Here is a 25494-nt window from a genome sequence, read left to right as displayed (position 1 = left end):
CCTGTACATCAAGTCGAGAAGGCAAAGAGTATACAACAGTAGTACGTATATTGAGTGATGCAAACGACGTTATTCCTAAACGGCAGGAAGCATCTGCTCGCTGCGAGGCCCTCATTATGACCGTGGTGCGTGGAGCGCAGCATGACGCCGCTCGGCCGGAACGTTTGCTTATGGGAGGGAGCCGTACGTGCCTCGCGAAGACGCCGACAAGAGGCTACAGCAACACATTCGAACTGTCATCTGTAGACCATTCGAGGTACATACCGCGGAAACGCATCACCGCGCCACCATTTGTGGAGCACGAGAAAGACAAAGAGACTGCCAAAGACGAAGGCGCCGACGGTTGCCATGACCTGCACCGCGTAGTGCTCGGTATAATTGGGGTTTTGCGGCACGAGGCGGTCCGTGAGCTCGGCCGACTTGCGCGCGATCGCCAACAGCGTGTAGAATGCGACAAACGCAAAGGGCACGTCGCCCGTGCCAATCAGAATAAGCGTGTTGGCGAGCACCCACATGCCGCACCAGAAGATGTAGATGCTCATCTCGTGCACGCCGAGCGCTTCGATCGAGACGTTGAGCGCGACCGTCGCGGCCGCGCACGTCCACGCCCAGTAGAGCGTCAGCGGCGTTCGGATCCAGAGCACGTCGGCCAGCGACGAGGTCGCAAAGGCGTGGTTGGCGTTGCTACTGAGCAGCATTGACGTGACCACGATCGGCTCGACGCTGTCTTCGATGACCAAGTAGGCGGCAAAGAGTGCGAGCCACATGATGAAGATCGCGACGAACGCCACGTGCGTGTACCCGCCCACAAAGCACGAGAGGTACGCGACGTTGCAGACGCAGCTGAGAATGAAGCAGACGTACACGCGGTGCATGGCAGGGATCGTCGTGTTGGGCGCGTAGCACTCGCGCCCAACAAAGCCGACAAGGCTGACGTAGATGGGCCCGAGGAGCACAAAAAACATGGTCGACGGCGTGAGGAGGTTCGGATTCGCCAGCGCCGCGATGCGCATGTCGCCGCTGACGCTGTGGATGCCATTGACGACAAGCATCGCGGCCAAAGCGACGGCCATCGTGATGCGCAGCGGCAGCGACCAAGCTTGGCTCTCGATCCCCATGCTGGCTTGTTCCGAAATGGTGCAAGTCGACATGCCATTCTTTTGACCAATCAGCGGTCGCGAATTGATAACGGTGTAATGTCTGGCTTCGCTTCCAAGCAACGCAACGTCCATTGCTGTGGTCTCAATGGTAGGGTCAGTTGTGAGGTTGGGGTCCACGACGCAGCACCCTTTGCTATCCGTAACGAGGCGCTTGGAGCGGTCGTCCAGAAAAGCCAGCAACAACGGCCTTCGATTACCTAATGTACGTGCAACACAACCACGATGGGGCCCTCGAGCTCATATTACTGTAGCAGTGTTTGGAGCACCTCGCTATGTGGACGACGACGGTCGTTAGCACTCCCTTGGCGTCACTAATACTGTCCGCGCCAGCCGTCGACTATCTATTATCGCCTGCTCCAAGTGCGATATTGCGCTCGCGTTGTCTACTTCATGAGCTATTTGGAAAGGACCCGGGCGACCGGCTTTAAAGAAAAATGGTCCTGGGATCCATCTGCGGTAGTAATTTAGTACCAGCAGGCGACGTCGCTTACACGTCTGGGCGCAATGATGTTGGAGGTCGTTGCCTTTGATGGTCTGGGATCATCGTGCACGTCATTCAAGTCCCGCGGATCGCGTTCTTTTAACCGAACAAGGTATTTAAAACACCTGGGTAGAGTAAAAGAATATATTAAAAAACACGTGCACCATTTATTTTATTTTATTGAGACAAGATCCGGCCTATTTCTGGCACGTCCATCTTGCAGCATGGCAGACAGCAAGATGATGAACGAGGAAGCGTCCGAGTTTGGCCTTAGCGAGCGCGACGACGACGAAAGCAGCAGCACGCGCGTTGACGTCGACAAGATGCTGGAGGCGCCGTCGATGGCCTTCGCAGCGCCCTCTGACGCGCTCTCGCTCAGCGCCTTGGCGCAGCAGACCACCGAGATCTTGACAGATGCCTCGTTCGCGCCGGCCGTTTACGCCACACACCCCGACTTTACAAAGCTCACGCCGCTCACTGGATCTGCGCCGTTGCCGGAAGACCTTGAGGCCGCCAAGACGTGGCTGCGCGACTGCCCCGTCGCCGCCAAGGAGTGGGTCATCTTCGAAGGTCGGCTGCGCCCGGATGTGGCCATGGCGGCTATCCATGAGCTTCTTGCCACCATTGTACTCACGGACGGCTTCAAGGTGAGCGACGCTGATGCGACCATGGCCCGCGGGACCCAGCTCTTTACAAATGTCGTTGTCGAGCCGACGACGTCCACGTTGCAGATGTCGGCGAACGCGCTCTTTCCGGCCAAGACGGAGCATGTCTTCACGTGTCTTGGCGTGTCCGAGTCCAAGCTTCGCGTGCTGCGTATGTACGTGGGCGTCTCGGGCGGCGCGCCGACGTTGAGCACCGCGTCCGATCCTGCGCTGCACGCCCGCGCCGACGCGCTCTTCAACCGTCTCCGCGCCGCGCTCGTCGAAGTGGGGTATGCGCTGGCCATGCTCTCGACGCCGGCCTTTTGCGACGCAGACGATACCAGTACGTTTTGTGTCCCTTGACATACGTTGTCAATGTCTGCGCAGGCGACGACTTGATCGCACTGGACCCGGACTACGTCGCCAACGTCCGGCGCGCCTTTGACACGTTTGCTTCTAGTATGTGTTGAAGGCGTCTCATATGCGCCATGAGGTAGCGAGATGAAGGCGAGCTTGCGGGAGCTGGCGTTGCCGCTTGAAGAGTACGCGCACACTGAAGAGCTCGCTGTCGCGCACGTTCTGAGTCTTCTCGAGCCGCTCTTTACAAAGTACAGCCTCCCAAAGCCTCGGCGTGAGAGTGCAACGGCATCCACGTCACGGCGCCAGCTCGATCTCGCCGACACGTCGCCCGACGCCGAAGAAGCCAAGGAGGCCTCGTTAATTAGTACGCTCTCGCGCGGAGAGCAGGTCGCACGGCTTGTGCACGATCTCTGGGAGAGCATGGCGACCCGGAACCGCCTTGGTATCCAAGCCAAGCTTGCAGAGAAGCAAGCGCAAGTCACGCACCGCGCAACGCTCGCGAAAGAACTGGCGGCGACTGCGATTGCCAGCGTCGTCCAGAGGTACTTGCCGAGCCGGATCTCTGGGTTGACCGGCGCCTAGTGCTACGGCCCAAGACGCCCATTCGCTGCAGACTGCGCTCGGGTAGACGCCTACGCATCGATATACATTGGCCAGAACTGGGTAGGTCGAGCGAGTACGGCGACGGCGTCGTCTTGTTTGAAGGCGCGTGCATGGTCGGGAAGATCCCGTCCAAGCTCTTGATCACTTATGAGTAAGTCGTGGGGCTCTCAGCACAGGACGATCTGATGCCGAATCTTAGGCGCATCGTCTGCAAATGCGGCATGTTTATGTTTGCCTCCACGAAGGACCTTCCTTTCGAGACGATCCTCAAGTTGGCATCTGCCACGACGTGAGTTTTTGCTCACGCTCCTGTAGGGTTGAGAAGCCCGTCGTGCTCGGGCTCAGCGTCATCTCGCTTGCGCTGGTCAGTGGCGACGTCGTCAAGCTCACGCTGCCGTCGGACGTCGACCGCGTCTATGAGCTGCTCGCGCAAGTACGGCTCCGCTCCTCGTTGCGCGGCTGAGCCAATCTGTCTAGGTCTGGCGCATGCACCAGGAGCCACCTGCCGCGCCGTCGACAGCGTCATAAAATGAATACTTCATTACGACCACGTGACATGATGATGGATCGCATCGCTAAGGCGAGAGCGGAGGCGCCGACGGCAAATTGCGATAGGACGGCGGGCTAAGTTCGTCGTAGGGCTGCTCGTAGGCGGGCGGCCCGAGGAAGGGCTCCATAAAGTCGGCGTCTACATCGCGCACGCTTCGCCGCTGCTGGTGCACGAAGAGCGAGACGCGGGCAGCGTGCGGCTTCTTGGGCTGGCAGAGGCACCGGCGGAGGCACTCGCAGCAGTCACCGAGGCAGACGCAGAAGCGCGAGACGAAGCAGAGAACGATGGCCAGGCCTACGACGGCGGAAGCGCAGATGACGAGCAGAACGAGCACGTCGTCGCTGTCGTGCAGGGCGGCGAAGAAGGTCGTCGACCCGCTGGCGTCCATGCTTCTCGCGCTGGTACAATCTTTGACCAAATAATCTTCTTGGCGTCCGATACAAATGCCAAGAGAGCTTCGGATCGTGAGCAGAGTGATGGTAATCTATTATCTTATATTCTGTATGGTATACATTGTTTATGGTTGGATATCCTTGTTCAAGAAATGCCCAGATAGGACATCTCCTAGCTGGCATCTGCCACATTTATCATTGGGTCCACTTGAAGCGGCGATGGACAGCAACAGCAGCGTGCTCAAGGACAAGTGGGCGCTGGACGCCAAGGCCCTCGACAAGGACGTGCGTGCTGCTGTGACCGGCGCGTCCTAAGCTCACGCTCTCATGTAGATCCAGAACCTTAACGTGGCGCTGGCGGAGCTCGACTCGGTCAAGCCCAAGAAGGTACGTCCATGCTCCTGCCATGCGCGACGACGACAACAACATGGCGTAGGCGACGTACGTCCAGCGCTGCAACGTCTTCTTCGTCCAGAAGCGCGATGTGCTGGTCAAGGCCAAGAAAGGTACCATGCTCAGCAAGATGCCAATATGGCCTCACCGAGCGAACATGTAGCCGAGCTCGAGGCCAAGCAGGCCGAGCGCCACCGCGTCGGGCTTGCACTGCGCAACGCCGCCGAGTGATCGGTATTTGTACATAATATTGGACGAAGTCACATCTCTATCGACTACGAGTCCGTGTTGAGCGCAAGTGCGACCCCTTGGAGAACCCAGTGGGACATGTGGTCGCTCGTGAAGAGGTCGGCTTCAAAGACGAGCCCGACGCCCATCGCGTTGCGTCGCGACTGCGTCACGTACACCGGTGTCCGGAATGTGTTTTGGAGCTTGAGGCGGCTTGCTTCGATCGGGATCACTTGGAGGATTGGGAGCTCTTCGACCAGTTTCTTGGGCTGCTGCTGGCAGAGACAGCCCTTCTCGAGGTCCCACGACGCGCCCTCAAGGTAGAGCCCCGAGACGTAGCAGCCCGAGTCGAGCCTCGAGGGTATTTCGGCCGCAGCGCGGAACTTGGTGACCGTCGTATACAGCGTGCTCTTGTCGAGCGGCCAGTTCTTGGCGCGACAAGTCGTTTGGACGAGCGCCGTGAGGTAGCTCTCTGGAATGCCAAGGCCCGAGAGCCACATGACCGCGGGGTCTCCATGCTCGATCCAGTTCATGTACTGCGCGTAGCGCTGCATGAAGTGGACCATCCAGCTCCCGAGCGGCTTTTCTGTTTTCGGGCACAGACTCCGCCACATATTTGGCAAGAACCCGTCAAAGAGGGCCGACCCGACCGCGTCGAGCTCGTCGCTCATACCGATTTCACCTATGAGCGCCTTCTGTAGGTCCCCGAGCGATGTGGCCATCTTGGCCGTGAGCACGTTCCAGCGGTCGAGCTCCTGCAATAGCACGACTTGGGTCGGCGTCGGTGTGCCCCCGAGCCGCTTCCGGATCAAACTCACGTCGACGGCCTCGGGTACCTTGGACTCGATGTCGGTCGCGATGCTCGTAATGTAGTCTTCGCGCGAGATACCGCCGCCGCTGCCCGCCGAGCGCGGCTGGAGCGAGATCAGGTCGCGCCACACAGACTTGGTCATGTTGGTGTAGTACCCGATTTCTGCGTTCGGGTGCAAGCCAAAGACGGCCGGCGAATTCGTGAGCGGCAGCGCCTCGACAGTCGCCAAGTATGACTCAAGCGGTCCGTCCACCGGGAGCCGGTAGTCAAAGCCGGACCGGCTAAAGAAGAAGGGCTGGCAGTCGTCAAAGAGGAAGTCGCCCATGTACTCGGAGAGATACGTCGTGAGGACACGCCGGTCGTAGTCGTCCGAGACGCGCCCGCCGTACATGGCGTCGCCAATGAGATACTTGAGGGACCCCCACGGCAGCTGCTCGTCGCCGTCGACAAACGCCTTGTGCAAGTAGAGCGAGAGCAGCTTGCGCGAAATGTTGAAGTCCGACTCGTTAAAGTCGTAGCTCACGTTCCAGCCGATTTTGCCGTATTTCCGGCGCTCGAGCACGACAGCGTGCAAGAAGCACAAGACGAACACGACTTGTTTAAACGCCGGGTGCGGGCACTCGTCGAGGAGGGCTTCGTCGAGTTTCGAGTAGAGCGACCGCATGTTCTGCTTGAGCCCGTCTGGTGGCTCAGTCACGACCTTGAGGGACCGCTGGAGAATGCCGAGCGGAAACCGATCCGTGGGCTCGGTCGTGAGCCAGAGACGAAAGTCTTTATGCGGCTTGTGCATCGCCAGCAGCGTCTTCTCCAACGTCCGTAGCCAACTCGCGAGCAAGTGGCAGTTTTGCAATAGCACCCAGTGGCCGCGCGTGTAGCCTGCCTCGAGCATTTGTTCGGCGAGCGGTCCTTGGCCTTGGCCGAGCGCCAAAAACTTAAATTTGTGGCCCGAGAAGCCCGTGGCCTCCCCGAGCGTCTGGATGTCGCTCTGCGGGTCGGCCCCGGGACTTAGAATGCACACAATCGGCGCGGTCGGCGCGCTCTGAGCGTAAATCCGCGCGTAGTCCAAGACGGGCGGCTGTACGTACTTTTCGCCGAGGACTGCCATGACAAAGAGCTTCATGGCGTTGTAGACGCGATCTTGGCGAAAGCAGCGGTAAATGAGAAGCTGCTGGAGCGGCGAGAGCTTGGTCGTGTAGTCGCACGGGAACGGACTTTGCTCGGGCGCCTCGAGCTCGTACCACTCTTGCCACGCCCGCTTGTGCGTCGTGACGTCGCTCAAGAGCGTTTCAAACGGCCCGGCCATCTTGGTGAGGCAGAGCAAGTCTTTCCAGCCAGCAGCCGCGATCCAGACGAGGCCGTCCGGCTTGTTGACGGTCGCCGCCTCGAGCGACGTGTCGCCCTTGAGGAAAAAATCGAGCTCCGGTCGCGCGAGCTCGTTGGCGCTTGCCATGATCATGACGGTCATTTGGAACGACAACATGAGCTTGTGGCGCTCAAAGATGCCGGTGCACGTGTAGTCGTACATCATTTCGGTGATGCTTTGGATCATGAAGCGGAGTCGCTTCTCCAAGACCACGTCGCGCTTGGCGTTGTCGAGCGCTGAGTTGAAGACCGTCAAAAACGAGGTGAGCGAGATCTCGTACATCTTCATGATGGTCGAGAGCGACGACATGGCAAAGTACATGATACTGCCGCGTAGCGCGACCGGCGAGTACACGGCGCGCGCCTTTGTGATTTCATCCTTTGTAAACTTGCTCATGTCGAGCTTCGAGCCGATCTCGGTCGCCTTGTTCTTGGTCTCGTCCAGCGTCACAATGAGCTCTTCGTTGTCCAAGATGTTGCCCGTCGACGTCGAGAGCTCGTGCAACAGCGTGTCTTCGAGCTCGACGATCATTTGCGTGTTCTCCGACATGTCGCGCACGAGCTCGCGGTACTGCTCCTCGAGGTCCGGGCGTTCGTGGGCGACAACGACGTTCAAAAGTTGATTGGCGAGACCCGCCTGCGTCACCGAGTAGTTGACGATCATGGTTTTACCCATAACTTCGGGCGAGTAGTGCGGGTTGGCGAGCTTGGACGTAAAGTAGAGTCGAAAGTTGGCGTCCCACTCGACGTTCTTGTCGCCGAGCTTGATGAGCCGCTGGGAGCCTTCCATGAACGTGCTTTTTTCAAGGACCGGGTCCAAAATCGGGTCGAGCTCTTCGTCGACGGCCTCAAACAAGAACGGGTTGCCAAACTGAATCGCGAGTTCAAGATGCTTCATGAAATCGCCGTCGTTGAGCGTCTTGACCGTCAAGTTGTTCTTCTCTTCGCGTCGCTTGATCCACGTGACGGCTTGCTGCTGCGGATCAATGCACAGCGGAAAGCGCGATGCTTTGGTCGTTAAAATACCGTTTTGCACGGAGTGCTCGTCTGCCGGGAGGCCCTCCGCGACCCACTTTTGCACGGTCGCGTCGTTGGTCAGCGAGCTCTCGAGCTTGAACGGGTCTGTTGCCGGTAACTTCCGGCCCGTCACGTCGGTCAAAAAGTCGACGTAGATCAGTTCGTAGCGGTAGTCGAAGCTGAACGCGCCGGCATAACTGAGAAAACTCGCGGTGAGGAGGCAGTCGCCGATGAGCCGCTCGCCTTGGAGGTTCAAGCTCTCAATGTCCTTGGTCCAGCGCGTCTTCTCGCTTGCAAGACCCGAGAGAAGCTTACTCGCGGCGCTCAATCGCTTTTGCATCTGGTCGGCTTGGGACTTCAGGCCCTGGAGTTCGCCATTGGCAGCTTCAAACGCCGACGAGAGGCCGTTGAGGTCGACCGTGAGCCGCTCCAGTGTTTCTTTGAGCTCAAGCAGCTCTTGCTCTTTGACGGCTTGCTCCTTCTCCATCGTTTTGACTTTGAGTTTGAGCGGCTCGACATTGCGCGCAACGTCGTAGTATTTGACGATGGCAATGACCCACACTAGGAGACCGGATCCGGCTTTGGAGATCGACTTCATCGTTTCGAGGTTGAGGTCCGGGTTCTTGAAGAACGTCTTGATCTTGGAGATCATCTTGGCCGTGATCTTGTCCTTCTCGTACTCTTTGAGCAAGTTGAGCATGTTTGGGTTGCTGAGCATGACCTTGGCACCCTTCCAGTCCAAGTCGAGGTCTTGACCTGTCGGCCGCAGAATGAGCACGCACATGCACACCGACATGACGAGCGCGGGCGGGGACGCAAACGATTTGATTTCGGTCAAGTCGGCTTTCGAGAGGTCCTGGAGCGCCTGCGCCGCGGCTTCAACCGCCGGCAGCGCTTCGAGCAGCGCGGCGTCAGCCTCCTCCTTTTCTTTGGCAATGACGACGCTCGCTTTCTCGCACTCGATCTGGGTGATCGCAGCCACTTCTTGCTGCTTGCTCGCAATCGCCGACTTTTCGCCAATCGTTTTGATGAGCGCTTCGCAAGCGACTGTCTTCTCGTCGACAATGATCTTCTTCTCGCTAAGTTCGATTTGCATGCGGTCGACGGCCAAGCTGGCTTCCACGAGCTTGGTCAAGCCGCCTTTGAGGCGCGCGATACTGGCGTTGACCTTTTGGTTGTTCTCCTTGAGCTGCAGCCGATAGTTGGCGATAAAGTCCAGGTAGTTTTTGGGCGTCACGTAATAGTGGCGGCGCAACTCGACCGCAAAGCGGTGCGCGACCGTCACGACGCGCAAGTGGGCGTGGACGAGGTGGTTGACGACTTCGGGCCGGTGCTCTTCGGGAATCTTCTCGTCGAGCAAGAAGTAGCGCGCCACATTCCGAAGCGCGTCTTCGGGCCACGAGAAGAACCAATCAATGACGCTCGCCGAGACGAGGCCGGGGAAGTTCCGGCAGCGCACGCGCAGCGTCGTGCCCGACGGTGACATGGCGAGCACGACGTGCAGGTTCTGGCGGCAGCGCTGGACGTAAAATTTCCAGCAATTCTCGTTCGACTCGACCAAACCCGCCGCCTTGACCTCTTGCCGCACGGTGGCGCCGAGCTGGTCCTTCTCGTCTTGCTCAAAGAGCGCCGGGACGATACCGGTCGTGAGCATATTGTTGATGAACTCGAGAAACCCTTCCTCAACCGCATGGGCGTCGGTAAACAAAAAGACGACGGGCGATTTGCCGAGTTTCCGGTACAAATCCTTGAGGTTTTCCCGAAACTCGGTTTCTCCGTAGCCGCGCGTGAGGAAAATTTCAAAGAGATCGTAGCCCGCAGTAAACGCAGCGAGGCGCGACAAGCTCTGCTTCCCACTGCCGCCGACGCCAATCAGTAGCGCGTGCCCGAGCGGGTTGCGAATGATGCGCAGAATACGCGAGAGATGCTCCAGCGCCATCTCGAAAAGCACGAGCGCCATTGGCTTGTTGTCGAGGTTGTACGTCTCGAGCACTTCCTCAAAGAGCGACTGGATCCGCTTGTACGAGTCCATGTCCTGATACAATCGGAGGTCTTCGCCACCGCCACCGCCGAGCCGATTTCGACAGTCCGCATAGTCCCCGAAGAGCAGAGGGTCCACGAGCGCGACGGGTGCTTCGGACGGAAACACCTCGTTGAGAAGGCCTGCAGTAGCGCTGTCGACAACGCCGAGGTCGGTCGTGCTCGTGAGGCGGTCGCAAAAAATGCGTTGCACCTCGTTGCGCCACAGTCGAACAAGCTTGGCCGACGAGTCGAATCGGTCGGGCGTCGCCATGCACACGCCTTCGCAGACGCGGCCGAGGTCTCGGAGATTAAAGATGTAGTGAAACTTTGACGGTGTCGGCGGCAGCTTCTCGACAATTACGTCAAAGAGGCGGAGAAGGACGTCCGTGAGCTTGGCGCCAGCCTCCTGCACGGGCGGCGCAAAGTTGCGGAGATATGTCGTCAGAATCGAGCCGTAAATGTTGCGCAAAACGTCTTTTGTCGGTGGCGTCAAGTTGTACACGTTGAAGAGTGCGACGAACCGTGGGTCGACGTTGTTGCGGCCACCGCCTGGCGGACCCATGGCACCAATGTAGAGCAAATCCTTGAGGATGCGCAGGTCCAAATCTTTGCCACGGTCGTACATGCAGCCTTTGCTCACGACAAAGTGAAGGAGCGCGATGGGCTGCTGCGTGCCGTACAAGTCGACCTTGGGCATGTTCATGTCGTCGATGAAGATAGCGAGCTTCTTGCCCGCGGGCGGGCCGTAGATTTTGCCCGTGCGCTTATCAACGTTGGCTTGGATGTTGGCGAGCACGTCGGCCGAGCTCGTCCGGCTTGAAAAGTTGATACTGAGCGACGACGTGGTCTGCGGGTCGAGTTCGCGGAGATAGTTGGTCACCGTCACGGTCTTGGCCGTGCCCGAGTCGCCAACGAGAAGGACCGGGCGCTCCGTCTTCATGCCTGTCGCAAGAATGTACGAGTACAAGACCGAGTCTGTCGTTGGCACGAGCACGTTGGAAAAGTTGAACGGCGCCGGCTCAACGTACGAGGGCACGCGCGAGTCCCACGTCTGCCACTTGTGCGTCTCAAAGTTGTAAAAGCAGGCGTAAAGCGACGGCGTTGGCATCGCGCAAGTCGCGATCGTCTTGAGAAACTCGTCAAAGCGGACGCGGCTGGGCTCGATGAGCGCGGCGCCGAGCGACCACACGAGGCAAAAGAGAAAGAGACCTTCAATGTCCATGCGCTCGAGGGGCGCTTCCGGAAAGTAGCTGTCGATCGCGTTCGTCAACTGCTTGCACATTTCCATGTTGGAGATCGGAATCACTTGGGTGAGGCGACCGACGACTTCGGTGCCAACTGTACCCTCGAGAATGTAGTCGACGCACTTGGGTACATACTGGTCAAAAAGCTCTAAAAGCGGGCCTTTGTCGTCGAGCTTGGTGCGCTTCTTGAGCCAGCGCTCGTAGAACGGACGGTACCCGAGGTTCTTTGGGTCGACCCACACCATGCCACAACGCGAGATGGTCGCCGGCGACGCATACTGCAAGTCGAATGTTTCGCAGATCATGCTGCAGTGCGTTTGGAGGCGAATACGCTCGCCGTTCGGTAGCGTGAGCAACTTGTTGTCGTCCATGACCGAGTTCATGTTTTCGACCCAGACAGCGTCCACGTCGCCGTCGTAGATGAGCCAGCGTTTTTCGTTTTCCTTTCCGGGTGGCAGCGGCTGGTTGAGCTCTCGAAAGAGCTTGGAAAGAACACCGTCCGTCCAGTCGCGAGTGACTGGGTCCATCGTGCCGTACAATTCAGCGACCGACTGCGCTTTCGGGTTGAGCACAAAGATCTTGACGATTTCGTCGAGCGCGACCTTGGACGCATTTGCCAGCGTCTGCAGCACGAGCGACTTGCCACCGCCGGTCGGGCCGACGATCATGGTCGTGTGCCGGACCAGCATCGTCTCGTACATTTGAATGATCTTGTCCGTCTGTTCCCGAAAGACAGCGGCATCCGTGGTCCGGTATTCGCCCGCGTCCAAGTCGGCTTCGATCGCGTCCTTGAGCGTGGCGTACCCCACGCGCGGGCAGTCGAGCCCAGGAAAGAGATCGTTGATGAGGCCGTGGAAAAGCGGAACGTCTTCAAAGACGAACTTTGGCATATTCGAGTCGCGCAGCGCGCGCATGAGCACCAAGTCTTCGCTCATGTCGCTGTACTCGCGCTTGAGGGAACCGGCCATGACGAGCACGCTCTTCAGTGCGCGGAGCCCAAAGTCGTAGTGGTACTGCTTGCTCAACTGTTCGCGCGAGAGCTTGTAGAGCACCGTCATCTTCTTCGCGAGCGCCACCGCGTTCTCAAAGCCTTCACTAAAAAGCATGATCTGGCAGATCATGAGCAGATCCGGCACAATCATTGTCACGGGGCGGAAGAGCGCCTTGAGGTTGTCTGGGAGCTCGGTGCGGCCCGCGTACCCCGGGTTCATCGTGATAAAGAAGCCGCAGGTTGCAAACCCTGCTGTGCGATGAATCGCGATTTCTGTGCCAAAGCCAATGTCGACCGTTGGCTTGTCCGTGTTGAGCGCATTCTGGATCGCTCGCAGTTGCGCCGAGACAACGGAAAGTACTTCGATGTTGATGCGGTTGAACTCGTCAAAGCAGCCCCACGCGCCGACTTGAACAAGCCCCGAGAAGATGCTGCCCATGGCTTTGTAGTCGAGGCCCTCGCCGCAGTTGATGACGTAGCACGGCAGCGCGAGTGACTTGGCGAGATCTTTGACCGTCTCTGTCTTGCCCGTCCCGGCTGGCCCCGCGGGAGACCCGCCAAGCTTGAATGTCAGCGCTTGTGTCAGCGTCATGTAGCAGCGATCGGTGAGTGGCGTAATGACGAGCCGACCGTTAAGACCCATATACTCGTAGCCGTAGCGAAAGGTGCCCGTGCACTGTTTGATGACGACGTCGTCGACGTCCTTGTCCCAGTAAAAGCGCAATTGCGACTCCCAAGCGAATTCTTTTTCGTGCAAGATCGAGTCCCGAACGAACGCGTCGACGATATCGCGCGCGTGGACGTCGATGATGAGAAGCGTATTCACCTTCTTGCGCGTCTGCTTGGGCAAGGGCTCGCGCACTTGACGCACGAGGTCGTTGAGCTGCCCCGTGAGCTTCACCTCGAGCTCCTTCATTGCATATTTATTGCCGCCGGCCACGCGATGAAAGACGTCTTCGACCTCCCACGTCCACCAGATTTGACTGCCAACGAGACCCACCATGCCGAGGACGTCACCGAGCCACGTTGTCCGCGGCGACCGCGCGTAATGAAAGACGCCTTCCTTGGCGATCACTTGGAGCGTCGCACGCATCTCGTCTTCGACACCGGTCATCCACTGCTCGACGGGTCCTTCGACGACCGAGACGGTCCGAAAGGCAAAGCCCTCGCCTTCCGAGCTCTCCATGGCCGTCACGTTGCGGTTGTTGCGCGCAAACGTTAGGAGCTTGACGTTGTCAAAGAGCTTGAGCATGTGCACTTGAATCGACGTCGGGTCCGACGACCCAAGCACCGAGAGGAGCTCGTCGTCCGAGATGAAGAAGAAGCGCGGAAACGAATTCCGCTTCGTGTCGAGGTAGTCGCTAAGGCTTTTCTGGCACTTGTCCAAGCGCTCGGACAGCCCAAGGAGGGTCTCGGTACGGTTGTCGGTCGTACACGCATCGACAGCGTTTGCGTTCTTGTATGTGGCCGCCATGATGCCCTTCCACGCCTTGTCCAGCGCATCAAACTTCTTGGCTTCTTCCGGGAGCTGGAGCCGAATGTCTTCGGCGCCGATAAAGATGCTCTCGAGGTACATCCATTTGCGCTGAACGACAAACCACACGTCAATGCACTCGTTGACGATGTTGAGCTTCTTCTCCCACTTGCGGACGCGGTCCGAGAAGCTCGCAATGAAGCGCGACCCGCTCATCGTCTGGAGGTTGAGCATGTGATCTTCGAGCGTCAATTTGAGCTCGTCCGCGGTGCGGAGCACCCAGCCACGGTCTGTCCCGTTCTTCTTGTACTTGGCGACTTCAAACGTCGCTTTGGCCCACACGTCCTCGATCTTTTGGAGCTCCATGTCGATCTTGGCTTCTTGCATCGCGGCATTGACAATGTCACCAATCTCGGCTGCAAACCGGTGCAGTTGCATCGCAAAGAGATTGCCGAGCGTAAACGTCTTGAGGTTCATTTCAAACTTGACCTGCGTGACGCCCATGAGCTCTTCCCAATGCCGCGGCTTCATCGCGTCGTTCTTGAGCGACGCAATGAGCGGGATGCTTTCCTTGAACGCAAAAATCTGCTTTTCAACTTCTTGGAACGTCGCCATCGCGCGAAGCTCCTTGGGAAACTTGCGGCACGTCTTTTCGAGCTCGTCGATGCCCTTGGTCATGAAGCCAACGTCGAGTTCCCCCCAGAGCACGCCCGACATGCCCGTGATAAACTCCTTTTGCTCAATATAGAGTGCGTACACGCGCTCGTGCTTCTCGAGCGCTTCGGCCACCTCTTGGAGCTCGGGGTACGCGCTCAACGGAAGGCTAAAGAGGTTCTCGGCATTCACGAGCTCTTGGCGCTTGTTCTTGAACGCCATGAGCCGCGCCTTGTACTCGGTCACGAGCTCCAAGCCTGCGTCCAAGTCGGAGAGTGTTCCGCCAGGTCCAGTCGAAAAAAAGTCGGACCGCATCGCTTTGCAGTCGATCGCAAACGCCGCCGTGTCTTGCTTGGTCACGACGCGGAACTGGTCCTTGACGTGGATGAGCCGTAGATCCTTGGTCTTGCTCGCGATCACGAGGCTCTTCCAGCGCGACTCGAGCTCAAACGCGCGCGTGGCCTCGGCGCCGCCGTCTTGCATCGCGATCGCGTACGTTTGCAGTGTCCGGTACCGCTCGGCAATGTCGCAGTAGTCGAGCTCCATCTCCATACTCGAGGCTGAGATGCGCGCAATCGTATTCAACAACGCCTTGAGCGACGCAAGGTCCGTCGGCGCCGCCACCAGCTCCTTCTCAAAGCCGTCCATGATGGCGACGCTGGCCGCGAGCTTCTTGGTCGAGAGCTCCAGCAAAATCTGACCATAGTCGTCCTTCCACTTTTCGGCCTGTTTGGCAATCGCCACTGCGACCGCAAAGCAGTTGATTTGAAGAAAGTCCGTTTCCTTCTCAGTCGGCTGGCTACGCACGCTATCGGCGAGGCGCGCATACGACGCCATGCGCGCATCAAAGTAGACGCAGCTCGGCTTCTTGTCGGCGAGCTTGTCCAAGGCCGCGCGACGTTTCGGGTTCCAGAGCGCGTAGACCGTGTCGTACCGGCGCCACGAGTCGAGGTACTTGTTGATGATGTTGAAGACCTTGTGGATCTCTTGGTTGAGCGAGAGAGTCATCTTGATCACATACGGGTTTTGCGAAATGTCATTGTAGAACGTAAACGTGACGGGCTCGTCGTCCTCGGACGCGACTTGGGGCTCGGTTTCGCGGCAAGTACCGTGCATCCAGCGTGCAAATGCTTTGGCGCTCTCGACAATGTGCTTGACGCACTTGCTGAGGTACTTGTACATGTCGCTGAGCGTCGGCGTCACGACAATGTCCTTGCCGTTCATGGTAGCCTTGATCTTGCAGAGCGGTGGGCGCTTGAGTTTGTTGGCTTCGTGCGCGTTGTTGTTGTTTTGGCGAAAGACGTCCTTTTGGTGCACGTTCAAAAGCGCTTGGAACGTCGTCATCGAGCCAATGATCATCTTTGTGATCGCGTTGAACACGCGCCGCTCCCAGTACATGTAGTAGGTCGCGAGCTTGGGACTGCACCCCGTGTTGACGCCCGCGACGACCTCCTCGACCTTGATGAGCAGCGGCCCGATGCTCCTGTAGTTTTGCACGAGCTCGTCAATGCGCGCGACGCGGTTGCGCTCCATGAGCTCGTAAAACTCGCCCACTTCGGTCACGACGCCGTCTTCGTAGTCGCTGATCTTGATGAGCATCGTGTTCTCAATCGTGACGACGACCTCTTCGATCATCTTGGCGCTCTTGTGGACTTGCGAGACAATGTTGCCAAACTGGTTGAGCGCTTTCAGCGACGCTTCAATGAACGAAAAAATGCGCTGCGAGTTCCAGTTGAGCGGGTAAAAGCCGACGCGGAGCGCATCGTCGAGGTCCTTGAGCTGCCCGCGGAGAAGGTACGTCTCGACGGGCGAGAGGCTCTTGAGGAGCGCGTCGTACTGCTTGAGCATGCCCTTGAGGTCCTGCACAATCTGGTGGTACTTGCCTTCTTGGAGCGTCACGTTGAGCGCCTCTTCAGGAATGTCAAAGCCGAGCCGGTCCATGTACTTGGCTTCGCGGATGATCATCGAGAGCTCGGGTGCAAAGTTGGGGTAAAACGGCGGCGGCGGCAGCTTGAGCAAAGGCGACCCGTTCTCGATCTTGCTCGTCTCAAGGAGCGGCGGCCCCAGGATCGGCTGCTTGAGATGCTCGTTGGTCATGGACGGCACCTTTTCCTTCCACTCGAGATGGAGGCCGCGGATGTAGGCGTCGACGGCGCGCGCAAACACGAGGTATTTCTCCTTGACTTCTTCGCCGTGGGGCGACTTGAGCAAATCGTGCATGGCCCGGAAGCGCATGATGGGCTTCTTGGCGCGGTGGTAGAGCGCCCGGGCCCACGCAATCGCGCCGGCGACGGGCGGGTGCGACTTGTAGATCGGCGGTCGCGCCTTGTTGAGCTCAAACTGCTCGGTGAGTTTCTCGAGCTCCTTGCTGTACTGCATCAAAATGTCCTTGTACTTTTCCATCATTTGCTTGTTGATCGAGTCGCGCGACTGGATGTTTTGAAAGTTCTGGAGCAAGTCGAACGCGCCCTCGGCCGACCGAAGCTTCTGGAACGACGTGTCGATGAACTTGCGCGTCATGGTCTCAATCTCGACCACTTTTTCGCGGAACTGCACCATGACCGACTCCCAGCTCGTCTTGTAGCCGCGGTCAAAGATGCGAAACGGAACGTTCTCGAAGGGCGCAATGAGACTCTCGACGCGCGCCATGACGTCGTCAATGCCTTGCGAGTCGCCCGTGACGCTCTTGAGCTCGGGTCCGAGGAATTTGTGGAATTGGTCCAGCACGGTCGCGACTTCTTGGAGGTTTTCGCAAATCTTGGCCATGTAGTTGGTTTGGTCAAAGAGCCGCTTTCGGTCAAACTCCCATCGATGGTCGGTCCCGCTCGCTTCAATGCGCTCGCGGACCTTCATGTACGTCGTGTACCACAGATCAAGCACCATCTTGGCCTCTTCGATCGCGTGCAGCGCCGTCTCGGGCGGCTTGCGCAGAAACGTGTGAATGTTGATGGCGCCGGCGACCTTGTCGGCAATCTCCGAGGCAATGCGCTCCATGAGCGGCACCATGCGCTCGTCCGTGTTGTAGTGGCGCGAGATGATCCAGACCATGCGGATCGCGTTCATCATGGACGGCAGCGTGTCCGCGATCGTTCCGAACGAGCCGACCGCGAGGTTCTTGAAGTGGCGCTCGAGCGTCGTGAGGAACTTGACGTTGTCCTTGGCTTCAATGTACTGCTTGCTGAGCTCGGAGAAATGATACCGGAACGTCGAGAGCATCGCGGCTTCGACGAGCTCGAGCAGCGTGAGCATCTTTTGCACGTGGGGCATGTTGATTTGCTCAAAAATCGTACTCAACGTCGCGTTGCGTTCGCGCCAAAACTCAATTTCGGCCAACGGACCCTTGCGCTTTGGTGCCTTGCGCGCCTCTTGGTCGACCACCATCGCGACGACCTTGTACCACTCTTCGAGTGCTTGCTCGAGCTACATGGGCGGTAAGAAGCCGAGGTATTTCCATGTGGTGGGCACCGTGTTGATAAGCTCGTAGTCGTCGAGACAGGCTTCCGGCTTGTCGATCGAGACGGGCGGAATCACGAGGTGCACGTCGCCTTGGATCTGCTGCATCGCATTGGAGATTTGCGATGCAAATTTAACGAGGTTGCCCCGAAACTCGTTGCGGACTGCGTCAATGACCTACACACGTTTGTAGCTCCTGGAAGACTATAAAGAGAGCAACCTTGAGCGCGTGGTGGGCGTCGGTGAGCTCGGTCTCGTACCCGCCCTCGGCGAGCAGCTTGGGGTCGAGCACGGGAATGAACACGTGGCAGATGACGCCCTCGAGGTTTGACAGCAAGTCGCCTGTCGAGCACCCGACCTCAATGTTGCTCGCAATGTCTTCGGCCTCGCTCGAGAGAAGCGCGACGGGGCCGTCGCCGCTCTTGATGAAAAAGACGCACGGGCCGTCGTGCACGGGCAGCACGTTCAAGCTTACGTTGCACATGTCCTTGGCTTCCTGACATGCGCACATCAATACGCCATGCATGATATCGATAGGTCGAGGGATACCCGCGTCGTGATGCGGCGAATCGTCTTGACCTTCTCGGCAGGCGCGGCCAAGTCACGCTCGTCTTGCTCGACGGTCACGGGACCAGGCAAGCCGTTGTTGTTGCTGCTACTACTACTAGCCGCGTCGTCTGCTGTCGGCTCTTCTACCACTTGATGAGGCTCTATGTCCATGCAGTAGGCGCACCTGGGCGCGGCGCCTCGGCGGCGATCGCCTTGGGCGGCGCATCGACCTCCTCTTCGACCTCGACTAGCCGACGCATGAGAGACATGGCAGCGCGCATGCTGGCTACCTTCCACGTCGATCTCGTATTGTGTCGTGTAGAAGAAGAGGACGTTGCCCGCAGCCGTCTCGCTCGAGAAGAACTTACGGTACAAGTCGCGGGTCGGCGGCTTCTGCATGGGCATGAGCCTCGCCCGCATGGACTCGAAGCGTGTACCTTGGCGGTCTTGGACGTCTCCTCAAAGACGCGGTTGTACACGTCGTCGTCGACGTCAAGGCCTTTGCACACGAGCCGGCGGACCCAGCGCGTGATGTCGTCCATCACGACTAGGCTAAGATCCCGCGACTCTTCAACTGCGCCGTCTCGACAACCGATACACTATTTTGTGCATTATACTAATTTCGTCATCTTTGGACCCGCAACGCACAAAAGTCTCTGTGAGCGTTTGCCAGACAGAGGATGACCGACTCCTTACGCACAAGACGAGTTTATTGTTGTCCTACTCGACTATGAGTCGAGTCAATCTTACCAGCTTTCCACGCGGATCGAGGGTCAAATCAAGTCGACATCCAAGTACGAGCATCATTCGCAAGCGCCGTCAAGAAGGAGGCGCGTCATGATGGCGCCATACACACGGCGCTGCATCATACCAAGGGTCAATAAACTGTATATTGACCCTTGATCATACCAAACGAGGTCGAGTTTTTGCCGTAGGCGCGTGCAGCCATGCATGTGCCACAGGCCTAAAAGTAACACTATATATGTGAAGCGGCTTTCCAGTTGACCGGGGATCCGGATACCGCTTCGAAATAGGATATCAATGGCAACGTCCGATCGCAGTGGCGGAGCGCGCCGCAGCGATCCGAAGCACAAGAAGATCGATCGCGCTCGAAGCGCGCCGGCCCAAGCGCGCAAACCATCGTCTTATGGCCCGCAGGCGCATCCGCGCAAGTCGCTAGCCCACGCGCGCAAGATGCCGGCGCATGAACGAAAGGTGCCATGCACACCGCGGGACCCAGGGCACAAGCCGCCGTCTCGAGCTCACACGCCGCCGGACAATGCGCGCGTAGCCAAGCCAAAACGCGACAAGTATGGCGACATTGAGCCCGCGCCACCGACGCCAGCGGAACAGACGCTCATGGACCGTATCATGTACGATCGCAACGACTGGAAGCAAGTGTACCTCGCGGCGTACATGGCCCGCAACTTTCTCAATGGCGCAAGCTCCCTTGGCGACCCGTCGCCCAATGCCATGGCAGCCAAGCTCGAGGAGTGGCTGGGGACCTACCTCACGCGCACGTTCCCACTCGTCCGCGCCATGTCCAAGTTCCTCAAAGAGACGACGCGGGCGACCGACCATGACCGTCACATCCACCTCGTGTTTACGATGGCCGCCAAGATCGCAGCTGGCTACGTCGATGAGCTCGGCGACGCCCGTGGGCTCTCGGAAGATGCGCTCCGAGTGCCCCGGCTATTGGCCAACTGCGCACTCAAGGAGCTTGCCGACTCGCACTGCTTGAAGCACCGTCTTCCCGGCGGTGTCAACACGATGCGGCACACGATCCTCGGGCGAAAAGCACTTGACGTGGACATGACGACCGAGCGCGGCCGCCTTGCGCTCTATACAGCATGCCTCGGCGAAAATGCGCTGGACGCGGCGACGCGCGAGAGCTTTGGCCCACTGATTGCAATGGCGCTCTCGCAGCGCGCGGCCGGCGTCCGTGTCGTCGCGTCCTTTACCTCGTACATGCACGTTGCCCAGGACATGCCTCGCGACGGTCGGTTCGTGGCACTGACCGTCTGTCGGCACAAGCCGCCCGTGGACGGCGCCAAGGACATTGAAGTCGAATTCGAAGAGTCGCTCGCGGGGCTCTTCCACGAGGGCACGCTTGTCTCGTTTGAGTTTCACGGTCTCTCCTCGGGGCAATGGTACGCCGTGAGCCCTGGCCGCATCTACCCGAGTTTTTACTGCCCCTGTCGGCGCGTCTCGATCGAGCCGCGACCACGACCACGACCGGCACAGCCGCGCCGACAGGAGATGCCGAGCGTGCGCCATGGCGTGTCGCATGCCGTCGCATCGATGGGCGCTGCCTTCTCGAGCGACGACGAGAACGAAGAGAAGAAGGCACCCCCGCCGGCCGCCGCGCCAAAGGGCATTTTAGACATTGCGCGCAAGATCCAGTCGCCAGCGAGCCTTTTGCTGCTGCAAAATGCAAACAATGACCAACCGCCAGCACGGAGTGCGCTTATGAACCTGCTGGCTGACGCGATTCCGTCGACGCTCGTGTCAGTCGACGCGCAGCGCAAACGATCTCGACCGCATGGGAGCTCGTTGGCGGAGCGCGTACAGAAGATGTCGCGGGTCGAAGTCATGGACAACTACGGCAGCGACTCGGAGCCGGGCTCGACCACCGACGTCGGTGTTTCCGGGCACGTGTCACCGGCCTCAAACGACGGGGACGCGTGGCGCCCAGAGACTGAGTCGTGCCAAGCTACACCGCTCTCGCCGACCAGTTCAATCGGATCAACATCGTCCAGCCGCATTGATGAACACTACGACGATGGCATTGGGTGGAATATGGATCTGGCAAGCGACCAGGACGGCGACAACGCACCGTCGCTCGGCCCACTGCTCGGTTGCAATCTCGGCTCCATCGAGCACGTATCCGCGCACCCGTTGGTGGACGGTATGGCAGCAAACGCCGCTGGCAACGATTACGTTCGCGAGCTCATCGAAGGTACCAGAGCGACGCCCGACCGGCCTCGCGTCCCTTTGACGAGCGCTGTCACATGCCTCGTGGGCCACAACAAAGACAACGACGAGGCGGAGCCCAGCGCGGCACTCTCGACGGCGGGTCTTAAGAAAGTGCACGCCGAAAGCGCAGCCATGTCCGCCGTCGCTGTGGACGCTGGAGAGCAAGCTGCTCACGACGTGATGTGTACACCGCAACACCACGACGGCATCCACGCACCCGAGTCCCTTGACGACGAAGTAGCCGCGACACAAATGTCTGCGTCCGTAAACATCGAGATGTCCAGCACCTGCATCGACGTCGCTCATTGCACGTCCAACCCGAAAAGGGTGGCTGATGGTGCAACCGGGGATGTTCCTGACGTACAAGAGCTTGCTTCAGCGGGCGTCGTCGCGCCTGGGGATGGCGAGAAGGAGGTCGCGACCATCGACGACGATACCCGCGCGGCTGATGTGGCCGCCGACAACGCTCTGTGTGTGCGTAGCACGGACAACAAAGTCGTGACGTGTGGTGACCAGCCTACACCGACCCTGGTGGTACCAGCGATCTCGGACTTCGTCGACCCGGAGGGCGCGGGAGCTCTCACACAAGACGCCAACACCGCCGGTACCCAAGCGGCGTTACTCGACGTCCCAATCAACACCGACCGCTCATCTCAACATGACGAAGCGACGCCGCTGGATGACGCCGCGGTCGACGTTCTCGTGCCTGACCCAAATCACAGCTCCGTCCTCGACGTCGGCATGGACACGAGTGATGGTGGTCATTACCAAGCGGTGGACGTCACGAGCGCAGTGGGTGAAGACGATGCGAGTGAGACGGAAGAGGTTTTTGTCGAGATCTTTGAGATCGAAGATAGCGATGACGACGACGAGGTACGACGTGACGCGTCGGCGGACGTGGACATGGATGGCGACAATGCGACGGCCGACGCACGTGGGGATGAAGAAGACGAAGGCATCGACGAGTTTGTCGAAGTCTTTGAAATCCTCGATGACGACGACGACGACGAGCTGCTTCAAGACGCCTCCGACAACGGGCGCGACGTCAACTCCGAAAGCGCGTCGCGGCTGCTCGCGGTCACTCTAGATACCAGCGTCGACGCGCTCGCGAGCGTTAAGATGGGCGGTGGCACGCCCGCCGACATGCTTCAAGGCGATGACGCGCTCGCCGTCAGCGACGCGGACGGTGATGACGCGCTCGACGTCAGCGACGCGGACGGTGATGAAGAAGCGCTCGCGGCGCCCTCCAACGCAGTCAGAGACAGTGGTGCATCGGAAGAGATAGCAATCGTAAACACGGCCGACCGCTCTGCGCCCGAGAGCAACGGTGGTAGCTTCGTCGAAGCGTCGGCGGCTCCAGAACTACAAGGCAACGTCCGACCTGCCTCGATGAACGACAAGAGCACACATCGTTTGGCTACAGCGGCGTCGGTCAGCTGTGACGACGCAGCTCGGTACAACGGCGATAGTGTCCGTCATGAGTTAGCTGCTTACCACGACACGATCGAGATCGACGACGGCGACGACAACGAGCCACCACCAGTCTGTACTCTCGATGTTGGGCCAACGTCTGCGCTTCCCACTTTTGACGCATCTGCACCCGCCGTAGCACGTGCCAACCCGCCACCCAACCAAGTCGAAGAGCAAGATGATGATGATGCGTCAGTCGTCATCGAGGTGTCCGGCAACATGGTGTCGCCTGTGTCGATCCAAGTCGCCTATGAAGCACCACCGTTGCCGTCGTCGCACGAGCCCCGAGTCGACGAAGCGACATCCCGCGATGAACAACTCGGGCTGTTCGACGCCATCGATGACGCAGCCGTGCCGAGTCCCAACGACGGTCATCTTGAAGTGCGCACAGCGGTGATCGACGCTGCGGTCGCGCTGGCAAGTGAGACGTCGCCAAGTCCACGGGGGGTCGATCTGCCTCTCGACGGTGCATTTGCAAGCTTGCCCGAAGGCAACTCGTTTCTTACTCTGCCGAGACCGCATCATGACGTTGACCCACCTCCACTATCGCCTCCACCGCCACCTCTTCCGTTTCTACCACCGCCCGGCATTGATATCGGTGCAGCGTACGCCGCGTCGAGTGACGATTACAATAGCATTTCGTCGTCGTCGTCCGACGAAGCACCGCCGCCACCACCACCCGAAGTCCCGCCGCTGTCACCACCCAGAGACATGGCGTGCGTGGTCCGGGTCAAATTGCCGACGGCCATAAAGCGACAAATGATTGGTGCACCAAAGCGCTCTCGGCCGCAGCCCATCTACAACTCCGACATGTACGATCTCGAGGCCAGCGCATCAAGCCCCGACGACGCGTCCGACTACGAAGAAGGCGGTGAATGTGGTCCTCGTCGCCAGAAACGGCCACGGCGCGCACAGAAAAAGCTTGCTGTGGCCACCATCGATCTGACGGGCGACTCTGACAGCTCGGCCAGCATCCCGCCGTCGACCGTATCATCGTCCGATTCGAGTAGTGATGAGAGCTCCGAGGACGACGAAGGCTCTGAAGACGAGCTGTAACTTTGCAAGCCACCATTTTAACACGTTGGTTGTCTCTCTTGTGTCTAGCTGGAGGATTCTGTCCTCAAAATTCTCGGCAATTATACATGCAGACTCGCCGAATGTAATTCATAGCGTTGCGTCTACATTAAAGAAATTCAGTCCAGAACAGACACTACGGCAGTACCATCTTTAGCAACCAGACCAGCTACGCACGGCGTGGTTACCTACGTGGTATCGTGCGCAGACGACATGGCGGTAAAGTGCTCGAGTCGATTTTATTGTAGTACTCAGTTCTGGACATGCGAGTACAACGCGGTGGGCTGATCGAAGACAATTGATGCATTTCGCAGCACGGAGTGCATAGCTTTTTCAAGTTACAAATGCGTGGTGCGCTGCGGGACTCAGAATAATGCATCTTATTGGCCCGGGTGCGCAGCATTCCAAGCTTGGACCCGCGGATGGGCACCGACGGCAGCGGCGAGCGCCTTCCAGCGCTTGTAGCCTTCCGCAATGGTCGTCGGGACGCCTTCCCACTTGCCCGACGTAAGGTTGCCCCACATCAAGTAGAGCTCGAGGTCGGCAAGCGTCAGCGTGTCGCCGAGAAAGTACTTGCCACCGGACGTGAGGCGCGCCTCAATACACGGCAGCATCGTCGGCAGCTTTGTCTCGGCGAGTTCCTTGAGGAGCGCTGGCTTGGCGGCCGCATCGCGTGAAAATGCAGCCACAATGAGTGCGTTCAAGACGTCTTGGCTCGCGGCGAGGATCTCGTCGACGCGGTAGGCTGCTAGTGGGTCGGCCGCCGGGTACAAGCCACCAAGGCTCGCGGCGTAGCGCGCCATCGCGTGCGACTGCGCCAGCACCTTACCGTTGACCGTGAGCGTTGGCAGTTGCTTGAACGGAAGGCTCTGCTTGAGCGCGCCAAACTGCTCGCCGGTGAGGCGTTCGTCCTCAAACGGGATGTCGGCCACATAGAGCGCGAGGCGCGTGAGCTCGGCGCGACCGGCCATGTCAAAGTACGTCACCTTGAGCGTCGGATGGACCATCGTCGTGAATTGTCAAATGAGCCACAAGACCGTAGCCGCAGGTTCGTCGGATCTTTCTGGAAGTGATCTTTCCTGTTCTGAGGAATTATCCGGATCGCATCCGGGCGTTCTCCATACCTATCACATTTCACACCCATTTTAAATCCAACTGCAACAAGTGGCTTCGTATAAATATTGCATGGCTCTCTGCTGCAAGCACTTTGCTAAATGAGAGCCATAAAGATAGAAGGAGCGTTGGCGTGGTGGCAAAAATGCAAGGAACCATGGGCCCGCTTATGTTCAAAAAGTATATCAGTAGAGGGGATCGAACCCTCGATCTCAAGCGTGTGAAGCTTGCGTCCTAACCACTAGACGATACTGACCTTTGATGATTTCCATGATCATCGAACCGACCCATATACCAAATGCACACATTTAATTGCAAAAACTTATACAATCAACACTAAAACTAAACAGCCAGCCACAGTACCTATGCGCGCAAGGATGCTCCCCTATTACCAACGACGCACCACAGCGGCATCTAACACTAATTTATCGATAGTGCAGTAGCTATGTATACTTCTTCATTACCGGGTAGTT

The 25494-nt window shown here is 58.6% G+C and overlaps 7 protein-coding genes and 1 non-coding gene across 8 annotated transcripts; 3 read left to right on the top strand and 5 right to left on the bottom strand.

Moving 5' to 3' along the window:
- Nucleotides 1-20: 20 nt before the first annotated feature.
- SDRG_08693 (hypothetical protein) lies at nucleotides 21-1133 on the bottom strand. Its single transcript, XM_008614586.1, has 2 exons — nucleotides 265-1133; nucleotides 21-214 (listed from the first exon to the last, which is right to left on the bottom strand). The coding sequence occupies exons 1-2, from the start codon at nucleotides 1116-1118 to the stop codon at nucleotides 169-171; spliced, it is 900 nt and encodes a 299-aa protein (XP_008612808.1). The 5' UTR covers nucleotides 1119-1133; the 3' UTR covers nucleotides 21-168.
- Nucleotides 1134-1865: 732 nt separating this feature from the next.
- Nucleotides 1866-3776, top strand: SDRG_08692 (hypothetical protein; the record flags this gene model as incomplete). The annotated part of the gene is made up of 8 exons (XM_008614585.1): nucleotides 1866-2628; nucleotides 2673-2733; nucleotides 2783-3187; nucleotides 3228-3269; nucleotides 3313-3399; nucleotides 3448-3519; nucleotides 3564-3681; nucleotides 3726-3776. 8 exons carry the CDS (start codon nucleotides 1866-1868, stop codon nucleotides 3774-3776), a joined length of 1599 nt encoding a protein of 532 aa, XP_008612807.1.
- On the bottom strand, nucleotides 3762-4234 carry SDRG_08691 (hypothetical protein). The gene has a single exon (XM_008614584.1). The coding sequence runs from the start codon at nucleotides 4184-4186 to the stop codon at nucleotides 3824-3826; it is 363 nt and encodes a 120-aa protein (XP_008612806.1). The 5' UTR covers nucleotides 4187-4234; the 3' UTR covers nucleotides 3762-3823.
- Nucleotides 4235-4409: 175 nt separating this feature from the next.
- On the top strand, nucleotides 4410-4814 carry SDRG_08690 (hypothetical protein; the record flags this gene model as incomplete). The annotated part of the gene is made up of 4 exons (XM_008614583.1): nucleotides 4410-4475; nucleotides 4524-4577; nucleotides 4627-4696; nucleotides 4747-4814. The coding sequence occupies 4 exons, from the start codon at nucleotides 4410-4412 to the stop codon at nucleotides 4812-4814; spliced, it is 258 nt and encodes an 85-aa protein (XP_008612805.1).
- Nucleotides 4815-4858: 44 nt separating this feature from the next.
- SDRG_08689 (hypothetical protein) lies at nucleotides 4859-18930 on the bottom strand (the record flags this gene model as incomplete). Its single annotated transcript, XM_008614582.1, has 7 exons — nucleotides 4859-17806; nucleotides 17852-18016; nucleotides 18060-18335; nucleotides 18389-18531; nucleotides 18573-18635; nucleotides 18679-18781; nucleotides 18826-18930. The coding sequence occupies 7 exons, from the start codon at nucleotides 18928-18930 to the stop codon at nucleotides 4859-4861; spliced, it is 13803 nt and encodes a 4600-aa protein (XP_008612804.1).
- Nucleotides 18931-19429: 499 nt separating this feature from the next.
- SDRG_08688 (hypothetical protein) lies at nucleotides 19430-23931 on the top strand (the record flags this gene model as incomplete). Its single annotated transcript, XM_008614581.1, has 1 exon — nucleotides 19430-23931. The coding sequence occupies one exon, from the start codon at nucleotides 19430-19432 to the stop codon at nucleotides 23888-23890; it is 4461 nt and encodes a 1486-aa protein (XP_008612803.1). The 3' UTR covers nucleotides 23891-23931.
- Nucleotides 23932-24135: 204 nt separating this feature from the next.
- On the bottom strand, nucleotides 24136-24964 carry SDRG_08687 (hypothetical protein). The gene has a single exon (XM_008614580.1). The coding sequence runs from the start codon at nucleotides 24913-24915 to the stop codon at nucleotides 24289-24291; it is 627 nt and encodes a 208-aa protein (XP_008612802.1). The 5' UTR covers nucleotides 24916-24964; the 3' UTR covers nucleotides 24136-24288.
- Nucleotides 24965-25204: 240 nt separating this feature from the next.
- SDRG_08686 lies at nucleotides 25205-25277 on the bottom strand. The gene has a single exon. It is a non-coding gene; the product is annotated as a tRNA-Val (tRNA).
- Nucleotides 25278-25494: the final 217 nt, after the last annotated feature.

The sequence above is a fragment of the Saprolegnia diclina genome (assembly GCF_000281045.1).
Source record: "Saprolegnia diclina VS20 unplaced genomic scaffold supercont1.27, whole genome shotgun sequence".
NCBI classification, from domain to species: domain Eukaryota; phylum Oomycota; class Saprolegniomycetes; order Saprolegniales; family Saprolegniaceae; genus Saprolegnia; species Saprolegnia diclina.
Note: the sequence above shows the minus strand (reverse complement) of the source record. Positions and strands in the feature narration are given on the sequence as shown.

Coding starts and splice junctions, on each gene's coding strand:
- SDRG_08693 (XM_008614586.1), bottom strand. CDS start 1,118: ATGGGGATCGAGAGCCAAGCTTGGTCGCTGCCGCTGCGCATCACGATG. Junction 215..264: donor CGCGGTGATGCGTTTCCGCG/GTATGTACCTCG, acceptor GTGTTGCTGTAG/CCTCTTGTCGGCGTCTTCGC.
- SDRG_08691 (XM_008614584.1), bottom strand. CDS start 4,186: ATGGACGCCAGCGGGTCGACGACCTTCTTCGCCGCCCTGCACGACAGC.
- SDRG_08687 (XM_008614580.1), bottom strand. CDS start 24,915: ATGGTCCATCCGACGCTCAAGGTGACGTACTTTGACATGGCCGGTCGC.